Below are 13,759 nucleotides of genomic sequence, written 5' to 3'. Positions count from 1 at the left end.
GTTATTGTCACCCATTTCACTGCCCTGCAATACTGCCTTGCCTTTTTTCATGAATTTTCTAAATTCCACCCCCCCTTCCCCTCCCCCACACAACTATTTAGTTTAAAGTCCTCTCTCCAGCCCCAGTTCTATGATTCACCAAGGCACTCGTCCCAGTCTGATTCAGATGATGGCTGTCCCAACAGTACAGATCCCTCTTTCCCCAGTACTGGTGCCAGTGCCCCATGAATTGAAACCCATTTCTCCCACACCAATCTTTGAGCCATACATTCAGCTCTCTGATCTTATTTACCCTATGTCAATTTGTTTGTGGCTCAGGTTGGAATTCAGATATTACTACTTTTGCGGTTCTGCTTTTTAATTTAGCCTCTAGCTGCTCTACTTTGCCCAAGTTTCGTATCAACAACAAACTTTATAATGCTGCTCCCTAAACCTGAGTTAAGGTTGTTTAAAAAAATTGAAAAGAGTAATGGACTCAAAACTGCAAACCAGCTCCCAGTCTGAAAAACCTTCATCCAACATCCTTTGCTTCCCATTACTGAGCCAATTTTATCATACCACCACCTTCTCCTTAATTCCATAGGCTTTCATCTTCTTAATAAGCCTCCTGTGCGGCACTTTATCTATTGTCTTCCAAAAGTCCATATCTATAATATCAGTACATCACCATCAACCTTCTCTGTTACCTCAAAGAATTCAATCAAGGTAGTCAGACACAATTTGCCTTTAACCATGCTGGTTCTCCTTGATTAACCCATGCCTTTCCAAAATAATTATTTTGACCACTATTTCCAATAATTTTTCCACCACTAATGTTAAGCTGTAATTTCCTGGTTTATCCCGCTCACCTTTCTTGAACAGAGGTATATTAGCAACCTCCAGTCCTCCAGTATTATTCCTGTATTCAATGAAGATTGAAAGATTGGAACCAATGCCTCTGCTATATCTACCTTTGCTTCTTTCAGAAACTTAGGATACATTCCATCTGGTCAAGTGACTTAACAGCTTCCAGTAATGCTAATCGTTTTAGTATGTTTTTATCTATTACTATTCTGTCCATAACCTCCCTCTCCCCTTTTAGTGTGACCTTCAGATCATCCGCTTCGTTTGTGAAGACAGATACAAAGTACTCTTTTAATACTTTAGCCACGTCCTCTGCCTCTAGATGAAGATTTCCCTTTGGATCCTTAATATGATCACCTTTATCCCTAGCTAACAGCTTGCAGTTCACGTGTTAATAATATATTTTAGGGTTCAATTTACTGTTACCTGCTAATCTTTTCTTGTAACCTTTCTTTGCATCCTATATTAACTTTTTTCAATTCCCTCCTGGACTTTCCATAATCTTTCTCATTATTAAATGAATGTCGCTCCTGACAATTGTCATAACCCTCCCTCCTGATTTATTTTAATATTTATTTCCTTTGTCATCCAGGCAAATTAGCTTTGGATGCTCTACCTTTCCCTTCAAATAAATATGCCTAGTTAGTAGCTGAACTATCTCTTCCCTGAATGCTTTCCATTACTCCATTACTGCTTTACCCTGCAATTTCCTTTTCCAATCTAGCTGCACTAGATCCCTTTTAAAAATCACTTAAATTAGCACTTCCCCAGTTGAGCATTTCTATCTTCGATATTTAGTGGTCTCTTTCCATAAATTGAATTATGTTGTGGTCACTTGGCTAGATGATCTCCCACAGCAATGCATTCCATTTGCTCTACTTCATTGCCCAGAACCAGATCAAACACTGCTTTCTTCCTTGTTGGACTGGAGACAATATTGATCGAGAAAGTTTTCATGTACACACATCATAAATTCCTCCCTTCCCTTACCACTATGTTTTTCCCAGTCTATATTAGGATAAATAAAGTTTCCTAATATTACTACACTATTTTCACTACAGTAGACGTAGTCTCTTCAAACTATTCGAAAAGATCGGATGTCCACCAAAGCTGCTAAGTATCATCACCTCATTCCATGACAATATGAAAGGCGCAATTCAGCATAGCGGCCCCATTCAGACCCTTTCCTATCCTGAGTGGCGTGAAACAGGGCTGTGTTCTCGCACCTACACTGTTTGGGATCTTCTTCTCCCTGCAGCTCTCACATGCGTTCAAGTATTCAGAAGAAGGAATTTTCCTCCACACAAGATCTGGTGGCAGGTTGCTCACTCTTGCCCGTCTAAGAGCGAAGACCAAAGTACGGAAAGTCCTCATCAGGGAACTCCTCTTTGCTGATGATGCTGCATTAACATCTCACACTGAAGAGCGTCTGTAGAGACTCATCGACAGGATTGCGGCTGCCTGCAACGAATTTGGCCTAACCATCAGCCTCAAGAAAACGAACATCATGGGACAGGACGTCAAAATGCTCCATCCATCAATATTGGCGACCATGCTCTGGAAGTGGTTCAAGAGTTCACATATCTAGGCTCAACTATCACCAGTGACCTGTCTCGTGATGCAGAAATCAACAAGCACAAGGGAAAGGCTTCCACTGCTATGTCCAGACTGGGCAAGAGAGTGTGGGAAAATGGCGCACTGACACGGAACACAAAAGTCCGAGTGTATCAAGCATGTGTCCTCAGTACCTTGCTCTACAGCAGTGAGGCCTGGACAACGTATGTCAGCCAAGAGCGATGTCTCAATTCATTCCATGTTCGCTGCCTCCGAAGAATCCTTGGCATTAGGTGGCAGGACCGTATCTCCAACACAGAAGTCCTCGAGGCAGCCAACATCCCCAGCATATACACCCTACTAAGTCAGCGGCGCTTGAGATGGCTTGGCCATGTGAGCCGCATGGAAGATGGCAGGATCCCCAAGGACACATCGTACAGCGAGCTCAACACTGGTATTAGACCCACCGGCTGTCCATGTCTCCGCTTTAAAGACGTCTGCAAACGCGACATGAAGTCCTGTGACATTGATCACAAGTCGTGGGAGTCAGTTGCCAGCGATCGCCAGAGCTGGCGGGCAGCCATAAAGGCGGAGCTAAAGTGTGGCGAGTCAAAGAGACGTCACAGTTGGCAGGAAAAAAGACAGAAACACAAGGGGAGAGCCAACTGTGTAACAGCCCCGACAACCAATTTTATCTGCAGCACCTGTGGAAGAGTCTGTCACTCTAGAATTGGCCTTTATAGCCACTCCAGGCGCTGCCTCACAAACCACTGACCACCTCCAGGCGCTTACCCATTGTCTCTCGAGACAAGGAGGCCAAAGGAGATGATTTTCACTACAAGCCTCTGAAATTTGCTCATGTATCTCCTTCTCACTTCTTGGAGCTCCATTAAAAAAGAACTTCCAGTAATGTAATAGTACTCCGTTTGTTCCTAAACTCAAGCTAAATATATTCAATCCTAAAAGCACCTAGTATATTCTATTTAGAACTGTACCATCCTTAATTAATACTGTTCCTTTTCCTTCTCTATTATTCCTGAACACTTGTCAATCAGAAATATTAACAGCCCATTCTGTGCCCTGCTTGCGGTATGTCTCTTAATACAACTACATCATAATCCCATATAGTAATTTGTGGTTGCAGCTCACCATGCTTATTAGTTAAATTACAGACATTGACTTACATAAATTTAATACCTCCTCCATCACTTTGATCCCTGCAATTTGAGGAGGAACGCTCTGTGTGTACTTAAACCCATGCACGAAGTGCATCTCACTCTGCTGCTCAAATCTTGAGATTACTACCTTTGAGATCTTGTTTTTTTAAACTTTATCCTAGCTCCTAAAACTCTGTCTGAAAGATTTCAACACTTTTTCTACGAATGATATTGGCTCTAGCGTAGGCCACAACTTCTACTGTTCTCCTTCCCATCAGAGAATATCCTGCACCCCTTTTACCCTAGCACCAGGAAGGCAACATATCATTCAGGAATCATGTTTGTGTCACAGAAATGCCTGTCTATGCCCCAAACTATGATTACTGCATTTCTACTCTTTTACAGCATTCCTCCAAGGAGCCATATCCTCCCCTGCATTCCAATATTGAAAAATGGTTAGCAAGTGCCACTAGCTTTGTGGGGAGGCCGGGAAGGTGGGGTGGGGGCGGGGTCCTGCCCTACTTCTGTCTTCCTCCTATCCTGCTTCTTATTGTTTACATAAATGTCTGGGATTCAGAATTCAATTATGAGATTGTCAAATTTGCTTGGGGCACTAAGAATGGCACTGAAGTTAAAATTAAAAAATGAGGATACAGCCACAGGTTTGAGGAATGTGGATTATTTATGCATCCACATTTAAGCAGCCTTTGACCAAGTTGGTAGCCGTTATCCATGGGGGTCAAGGGGAAAATCCTTCAATAGCTGTATTCATACCTGGCATAAAGGAACATAGCAGTATACCAGGAGCCAGGTTCTGATGAAGGACAATGTGCTTGAAACATTAACCACCTCTTCCACAGATGTTGTGCTCAATTTGCTGTGCTTTTCCAGTATTTTCTGTTTTAATTAAGTCAGGGTTACAATGGAATACTCACCGCTTGCCTGAACAGGTACAACCAAAACAACACTGAAGAAGCATGACATCATCCAGGACAGAGCAGTTTGCAAGATCAGTACCCCCGTCACTGGACTCAAATCAACCCTGCTTGCTGTGGCTAAAGTATGTAGTATCTGCATAAGGTACTGCAGTGACTCGCCAAGCTCACTTCAACAGCACCTTCCTACCCCATGACCTCAATCAAGAAAGACAAAAGCAGCATGTCATGGAAAACGATCACCTTCAAATCCCCCTCTGAATCCTAACACCATCCTGCCTCAGTGATTAAGAATATGTTACAAAGGAAATGTTCAGCACTGCAAGCATGCACAGAGGAACAAGAATGAGTCCGATTGTAAGGGAAAATTACTTTTGAAGAAAAGTTTTTTTTTTAAACTCAATCTGGACAGTCCAGAGAAAAGATAGTTAAAAAGGCACCTTGATCAAGTACATAAAATATTAAATGGCTGAGATAAGGAACATTAATAAAATAAGGCAAGATAATAGGACCATAGCTCATAAATATAAACCAGCAAAAATTTAGTTTACAACAGATAGTATAATTACTTCTTCAAAGAAAAAGTGATAACGATTTTGATTAATGCCAAGCTGGGTACTGAAGGTGTAGAGTTTAGGACACTCAAAACACAGTTGGATGTTAGGCTTCAAGAGTTGGAATACTGAAAGGACAAGAATCACTGAGCCAAACAGCCTTCCTTTGAAACAAAAACAAGAAATGCTGGATTCACTCAGCAGGTCTGGCAGCATCTGTGGAAAGAGAAGCAGAGTTAACGTTTCGGGTCAGTGACCCTTCTTCGGAACTGACAAATATTAGAAAAGTCACAGATTATAAACAAGTGAGGTGGGGGTTGGGCAAGAGATAACAAAGGAGAAGGTGCAGATTGGACCAGGCCACATAGCTGACCAAAAGGTCACGGTGCTCCGTGACCTTTTGGTCAGCTATGTGGCCTGGTCCAATCTGCACCTTCTCCTTTGTTATCTCTTGCCCAACCCCCACCTCACTTGTTTATAATCTGTGACTTTTCTAATATTTGTCAGTTCCGAAGAAGGGTCACTGACCCGAAACGTTAACTCTGCTTCTCTTTCCACAGATGCTGCCAGACCTGCTGAGTGAATCCAGCATTTCTTGTTTTTGTTTCAGATTTCCAGCATCCGCAGTATTTTGCTTTTATTTTAGCCTTCCTTTGACCTTGATCTCTCATGTTGCTTTTGGGACACTGAGAAGAAACTGGGAAGGGGGGTAGGGAAGGGGGTGTGGTGGGAGATGACAATTACTGCACTATTACCTTGAAATACTTCAGTTTTCAAGAGGGTAATACAGTGATGTAGGATGAGAAGGTACTAATCTTCCTGATCCAAGAGTCATCTCAGTTTTATTCAGGAACATGAAGTTTTTACACAGGGAGATGAAGGATGGCCCTTTCAATGCATGCACAAAAGGAGAATACACATCTATGTGCAACAAGCATTAGCACTCTGCTAACTCTGAGGGTAGACAAAAGAAAGTCTTTCATCCCTTCTCAGCATGTTCCTGGGCTCACAATCAGTGTGTCCGAGTTAATCTACCCTGTAGTAAGTCTAGGACGTAAGGCCCCCAGGTACCGTAATAAACAAGTAATTGGGACAAATGTCTCTCTGCATAAAACCTTTGTAATATTGAAATTGGGGAGAACTCAACGAAATAGCCCACTGGTTAATCCATTGGTCAAAATACTGAGTGGAGCTCACTGATCCTCAGGCAAGTCTGCCAATGTTACCTGAGAAAGTACAGCACTTCTGCCAGAAATGCTTGGAACAGGAACTCCAAGTGTTCATTCAACGCACCATTGATGAAAAGGTAGAATAGGATGAATGAGTGGACCATGTCTTGCTTTTCTTTCAAGAGAAATAGGCTCAGTCAATCTCCCACCTAGCCTCACACTAAACCTGAAACTAAGGCACATGAGTTTGATAATTCACAAGCTCACCTGAAATATTTGGCCTTACACTGACAGCAATGTAGATCAGCTGCAAAGTAACTAAAGCTGTTTCAGAATACACTTTTTAACCATAAATTTAGAAACATTTCAGCCCATTCACTAAGCCACCATTTAATTTCTAATGATTGAAACAGAACAATTAGCCAACTGCCTTTTTTTAAATATTAATAATACCAGCAGAGTAAAATACACTTTGTGCATGGGTTTAAGTACACACTGAGCTCTGCCTTCCTCTTCAGAAATTATGTAAGGAAGAGTCATAATCATGGCTCCCTTTATGCCACTGTTAAAAGATTATCAAGTTGTCTGTGTCAGAACTATGGCATATTAACTGATCTGTGCACCATGCTTTATTGCACAATATTGTATTTTTATGTTGTCTCTTTACTGGCTCCCAATAAAACTTAGTTTTTTGAGTTTCAGAACAATTTTCTTTTAATTGCTCCCAAGCTTAAAAAGCAACTACACAGATCAATACCGGATGACAAGTCTGCTCTGCTGGGATTCTGTTTGACTTCAAAATATTTGACTAAGAAGCTGTATACAAATAAAAATAAGTAATTGTGGATCAAATGCATTCATTTAAACCTACTACTACAAGAAACAATTTAATTCTGCCTTCAAAATTACATTCTCACAGCATCATCAACACAGGGAGTGGACTCCTCAATACAGTAGTAAAGGCCTTGCAATTATTTACCAACCAGATGGTCAAAAGCAAAATACTGTTGATGCTAGAAATTAGAAATAAAAACAGAAAATACTGGAAATATTAAGATGGTCAGACAGCATCTGTGGAGAGAGAAACAGAGTTAATGTTTCAGGTCGATGACCATTCATCAGAACTTAAGGTCATTCTGGATAGAGAAACCAAAATTCACCAAATGGCCTTCCTCATCTGCAAAAATCCAATGCCCATGCACCCATTCACTGGCTACATTTGTTGAGCCTTCAAAGCAACTCATACAAACCTCTGGAATGTCTCAAGCTCCTATTTTCTACACTGGGTACATTACCTAGATAGTTTGTAAGAGTTTAGTTAGATAGTTTTGGAAGAGACTTGTTTAATCCAAATTTTGGTTAAAACAAGTTTGAAAATCAGAAAAACAATTTTTCAAAGATTCAGGGACAAGAGTTGCCAAAGTTAAAACATCATTTAATTATGAAAGATGAAGTCAATTTAAACACCAGAACGCAAGTTCTGATTTTCTTCTAAAAGCCCCCCAGGAAGCCCATGAAGCTGCCCCGAAGATTAGAAACAGCAGTACCTATTCACAGCAAGGATTTTTTTTTTTAAAAGACAATCTTTTGGGTCTGATTGTACTACATAGGGGGCCGGCGAGCAAACTTTGTAAAGATAAAGGCATCAAACACCTATTTTACTGTTAATCAAAACAACAAAAAAATGCGCAATTTTGTGAACAAACTTTAAATAAGACTAATTTATTAACTTACTTTCTTGTGTCTATGCTGAACACCGATTTAGTGAGATACCTGACATTATTTTTGCTTGCATACTAATCAATGTCTGCCCGCACACTTGATACAGCGATGTGAGGTATAGTGGATAGATGTTCACCAGTCAGGAGTGATCTTAATCATTCTCTCTCCCCTCGTCTGTCTCTCTTCCTCTCTGTTTTGGCCTGTCTCTCTCCGTCTCCCTCTCTCCGTGTTGCCCTCCTGCTCACCATGTCCGTCCCCCTCCCTCTCCTCGTCCCACAACCCCCCACCCCCGTGCCCTCTTCTCTGTCTGCGACACCCCCACACCCTCAGTATCTCTGTCTGAGAACCACCCCCACCCCCAGTGTCTGTCTGTCTGTGACACCCCCCCACCTCTTATCTCTGACAGCCCTACACCCTTAATGTCTCTGTCTGCGACACCTCCCCCCACCCCACCCTTGGTCTCTGTCTGTCTGACATCCCCCTCTCCCCACACACTGTCTACGACACCCCCCACCCAACCCTGTCTGCGACAACCACCTCCCCAGTCTGGGACAGCGCCCGCCCCCGACCGCGACAGTACCCGCTCCCGTTAGGGTCTGAAGTTCTGTTATATAAATACCTGGTAGCTAAGATAATAGGGTGAGCAGGTGTTGGGTGTTAATTAGTTAATTGCATTGAAGTGTGTTGATATAAAGAGAAAGCCAGCACTGGCTCTGGGTGTTAGGAGTGCAGAATTAAGCTCTGTTGCAAGCAATAAACAATCTCCACCGAAGCATCCTAGTCTCGGTGTCTTCTTCACAAACAGGCTTGTAAATTTCTCCAACACCTCCCGTCTCCCCCCCGCCCCCTGCCTGCAATACGCACCAGGCACTCCCCCACTATCTGTGTCTGCGATAACCCCAGCCCCCTCTGTCTGTGACACTTCTGTGTCTGCGACATCTCCCCACTCTCTGTCCCCTACTCACTCACTTCCTCCATCCCCTCTGTCTCTCTGTTCCCACCATCCCTCTGCCCCCACCCCATGTCTCTGTCCCCCCCACCCTTTCTCCGTTCCCGCCTCCCCGCCCCCTCTCTCCGTTCCTGCCTCCTCGCCCCCTCTCTCCGTTTCTGCCTCCCCGCCCCCTCTCTCCGTTTCTGCCTCCCTGCCCCCTCTCTCCGTTTCTGCCTCCCTGCCCCCTCTGTCTATCCCACGCCCTCCCCACCTCTCTCGGGCCCCCAGCTCGAACTGTCCCTTTGTCCTTCCTTCCCCCCTCAACTGATCTCTCTGTCGCAGTCCTCTCCTCCCTCTCTCTCTGGGCCCCCTCTATCTCTCTCTCTGCCACCCCTCCCTCTTCCCCCACTTCCCACTGCCCCTCCCTCTGTCCACCCCGCCCCTCTTCCAAAAGCCTGCGCCACCACTGCTTTATCCGCCCCGTCCTTCCCTGCTCTGTCCGCCACACCCAATCTCTCTCAGGCACCCCCCAGCGCTCTCTCCCCCTTTGACCTTCATTCCCCCCACCTCCCTGTCATTGCCCTCTCTCTGCTCTGTCTCTGCCCCCTCCCTCTCCCCCCATCTGTCCCGCTCCCTCCCCTCCCTCTGCCTGCCCTCCCCTTGCCCTCCTGTCTGCCCCGCCCTCCCCTGCTCTCTTCCGCAGCATCCCCTCTTTCAGGCCCTCCAGCTATCCCTCTCTCTTCGTCCTCCCTTCCCCCACCCCCATCTCCGCCCTCTCCACCCCGTGTCCCCACTCTCTCGCTCCCCATCTGTGCGGCCCCTCCCCTGCTCCACCCCACTCCCCCTCGCTGTCTCCCCCACTACTCTCAGTCCCCCCACCTCCCTCCCTGTCCGGAGCCCCTCCCCTCCACCAGAGCCCCTCCACTCTCTGTCTGCCTCCCGTCTGTCCCCCTCCCCCTCCCCCCCACCGTCTGTCCCCCGCCCCCCTCTCTCTCTCTCTTTCCCCCCCCCCTCTCCGCCCCCCTCCTCTCCGTCTCCGTCTCCCTCCCTCCCTCCGTCCCCACCTCTCTCTCCCTCCCTCCCTCCCCACCTCTCTCTCCCTCTCTCTCCCTCCCTCCCTCCCTCTCCCTCCCTCCGTCCCCACCTCCCTCTCCCTCCCTCCCTCCGTCCCCACCTCCCTCTCCCTCCCTCCCTCCGTCCCCACCTCCCTCTCCCTCCCTCCCTCCCTCCCTCCGTCCCCACCTCCCTCTCCCTCCCTCCCTCCGTCCCCACCTCCCTCTCCCTCCCTCCCTCCGCCCCCACCTCCCTCTCCCTCCCTCCCTCCGCCCCCACCTCCCTCTCCCTCCCTCCCTCCGCCCCCACCTCCCTCTCCCTCCCTCCCTCCGTCCCCACCTCCCTCTCCCTCCCTCCCTCCGTCCCCACCTCCCTCTCCCTCCCTCCCTCCGTCCCCACCTCCCTCTCCCTCCCTCCCTCCGTCCCCACCTCCCTCTCCCTCCCTCCCTCCGTCCCCACCTCCCTCTCCCTCCCTCCCTCCGTCCCCACCTCCCTCTCCCTCCCTCCCTCCGTCCCCACCTCCCTCTCCCTCCCTCCCTCCGTCCCCACCTCCCTCTCCCTCCCTCCCTCCGTCCCCACCTCCCTCTCCCTCCCTCCCTCCGTCCCCACCTCCCTCTCCCTCCCTCCCTCCGTCCCCACCTCCCTCTCCCTCCCTCCCTCCGTCCCCACCTCCCTCTCCCTCCCTCCCTCCGTCCCCACCTCCCTCTCCCTCCCTCCCTCCGTCCCCACCTCGCTCTCCCTCCCTCCGTCCCCACCTCGCTCTCCCTCCCTCCGTCCCCACCTCGCTCTCCCTCCCTCTGTCCCCACCTCTCTCTCCCTCCCTCTGTCCCCACCTCTCTCTCCCTCCCTCTGTCCCCACCTCTCTCTCCCTCCCTCTGTCCCCACCTCTCTCTCCCTCCCTCTGTCCCCACCTCTCTCTCCCTCCCTCTGTCCCCACCTCTCTCTCCCTCCCTCTGTCCCCACCTCTCTCTCCCTCCCTCTGTCCCCACCTCTCTCTCCCTCCCTCTGTCCCCACCTCTCTCTCCCTCCCTCTGTCCCCACCTCTCTCTCCCTCCCTCTGTCCCCACCTCTCTCTCTCTCTCTCTCTGCACCCCACCTCCCTCTGCACCCCCCCTCCCCCGCCTGTGTCTCTGTCTGTGCCCTCCCCCCTGCCTCTCTGTCTGTTCCCCTTCTCTGTTTACTGACCTCAGTTAGTAAAGAGACTAGCTTTTGTGCCATTGCACCTTTTGCCAATGCTTCTAACAACCACCCCCATCTTTACTGCTGGCATTCAGTCCTCAGCCGATTTCTCTAACTCGAACAAAAGCAAACTACTGCTAATGCCGGAAACTTAAAATATTCAGCAGGTAAAGTGAGACAACAATGGCGGATTCTAAAACCCCAATGTCAGAAATCGCCATTTGCCAGAAATTTCCCATCCCTGAAGATTCCACAACTTATAAAAGAGAATTTTCAGAAATATTACCTCATCATTTTCCATTAACTCAAGGATTTTCTTCTTGCCCACTTCTTCCTCATCATCATTAGCCAAGATTCCACTCTCTTCATAGTAACTTCTTCTGGCTGAACCATACTTGTACGACACTTTTAAATCTTCATCGTCTTCATCAACACCACGGGGACGTTTTGCACCCCTGTCAGGCTTTAAAATATATACATAATTACCAACAGACCTTTATTCTCTGTGCCAAAATCAGCTACACCTTTTGTTATTATTAACGATTTTGAAGACTTGACATTTCAAAATGTTACTCAAGTTTAGTTTCCAAAGAATTACTGTCACACAACAGACAATACTGCAATTACACGAGAAAACCACAAATGATAGCCCATGCATACAAGTCCCATCCATTCAATTAGGCAATAACTCACATCTGTCAAGAGCATACGTGTTAAGAGACACCATCCCTGGTGATTAAGGACAAAGGCTACAGGGTAGGAAGTTTAATCAACCACTTAACAAACATTCCAACAAAAAAGGTGGTTACTACTCAGTATTTTTAGAAATTTAAGGTTTAACTTTATAAAGAGTTAAAACACTGCAAGATTAACAGAGGTACTTAAGATGGTAATTTCAATAAAACAATGTCACAAAGGATTCAAAGATTATTCCTGTTTCTGTTGGTGAGCATAATCCAGTTATGATACTGTAACATTACTGGTCATATGTCAAGAAAAATCGCGACATTTTTGCTTATTCAACACGATTACGCTGCAAAATATACCTATTAAACCTATTTAGGTGCATTTTTGTATCCCATCCTGAAATTCCATTTGGAGCCTCAGATGATTAAGGAAGCTTGCAGTTGAACTAGACAGACCAGTAAGGTCTAAAGTTCGATCCACAATCTGTACTGGGATCGCTGATCTCACCCAGGGCAGCAATAGGATTACTGCAACTGGAATTAGTGGGGTGGGGAGTCATCCATGGGCTGGCTCCATATCACTATCTGGTGATCCCTGCTGGAAATGCACACAGTAGAGCAGGATCAGCTGAAGTACAAGACATTTACTAGAATGCCCATTTTCTGAGGAATGGCCATGTGAGCCGCATGGAAGATGGCAGGATCCCCAAAGACACATTGTACAGCGAGCTCGCCACTGGTATCAGACCCACCGGCCGTCCATGTCTCCGCTATAAAGACGTCTGCAAACGCGACATGAAATCGTGTGACATTGATCACAAATCGTGGGAGTCAGTTGCCAGCATTCGCCAGAGCTGGCGGGCAGCCATAAAGACAGGGCTAAATTGTGGCGAGTCGAAGAGACTTAGTAGTTGGCAGGAAAAAAGACAGAGGCGCAAGGGGAGAGCCAACTGTGCAACAGCCCCGACAAACAAATTTCTCTGCAGCACCTGTGGAAGAGCCTGTCACTCCAGAATTGGCCTTTATAGCAACTCCAGGCGCTGCTTCACAAACTACTGACCACCTCCAGGCGCGTATCCATCGTCTCTCGAGATAAGGAGGCCCAAAAGAATAGAGTAGAGGCCTGCTACCCGATCCCAACCCATGTATCGGGTTCGGGTCGGGTCCGGCCCGTCTTCAGGGCACAGCTTTCGAGCTCGGGTTGGGTCGGGCCAGACACACACGGTAAGTGCTCTGCTGGTAAGTATTAAAATTAAAATACTTACCTGAGCTGGGAGTCCGAGACGAAACTGAGTCTGCACAGTGAGCAAGTGATGTCACTATGACTGCATCATGCATGCACTGCAGCTTTGGTGTCAGAAAGGTAAGTAAAGGGATGGTTGGGTCAGGCTCAGGTCGGGGCAAAATTGGGTCTGCTGTGGTTTGGTCGGGTTCGGGTCAGGTTTTTATTTTTGCCGACCTGAGCAGGCCTCTATCATGGAGCACCCCGTACTTGTGCACTGTGCCCGAGAAAAGCACCCTTGCCTTTATAGAAAGGAAGAAAGAAGCCGGACTGCAAATTGGCAGCATTTAACAGACTGTTTTTTCCTTACAAAGGGGCTCAAGCACCCAATCCTGAATGAATAATTTAACTGCAAGTTTGGCTTTACAGCCTGCCATAATTGTGTGCATTTGCAGTTTCATCTGCAAGCTTGTTAATGAATGGTCAAACATAAATGCATCTTCGTTGTTATTTGAGGCCAATTTCATAGAATCATAGAAAGTTTAAGGTACAGAAAGAGGCCACTTGGCCCATCATGTCTATGCCAGCTGAAAAACAATCCACCTATTCTAATCCTACCTTCCAGCATTTTTGGTCTGTAGCCCTACAGATTACTTCCCTTGAGGTGCATATTCAGACTCGTTTTGAATGAGTTGAGGGTCTCTGCCTCCAACTACCCTTTCAGGTAGTGAGTTCCAGACTCCCACCACCCTCT

At 47.0% G+C, this 13,759-nt stretch overlaps 1 protein-coding gene across 1 annotated transcript in view; it reads right to left on the bottom strand.

Annotated features, from left to right (window-relative positions):
* The window catches only part of ctnnbl1 (catenin, beta like 1), a 249,430-nt gene that overhangs the window by 214,784 nt on the left and 20,887 nt on the right, over positions 1 to 13,759 (bottom strand). The window contains exon 2 of the mRNA XM_068048127.1: positions 11,384 to 11,560. Within this exon, the coding sequence (XP_067904228.1) occupies positions 11,384 to 11,560 (177 nt within the window). The remainder of the gene's footprint in view (positions 1 to 11,383; positions 11,561 to 13,759) is intronic.

Source organism: Heterodontus francisci, chromosome 16 (assembly GCF_036365525.1).
Source record: "Heterodontus francisci isolate sHetFra1 chromosome 16, sHetFra1.hap1, whole genome shotgun sequence".
Taxonomy (NCBI): Eukaryota; Metazoa; Chordata; class Chondrichthyes; order Heterodontiformes; family Heterodontidae; genus Heterodontus; species Heterodontus francisci.
The sequence above is the reverse complement of the archived record's forward strand: the minus strand, read 5'-3'. Positions and strand labels throughout refer to the sequence as shown.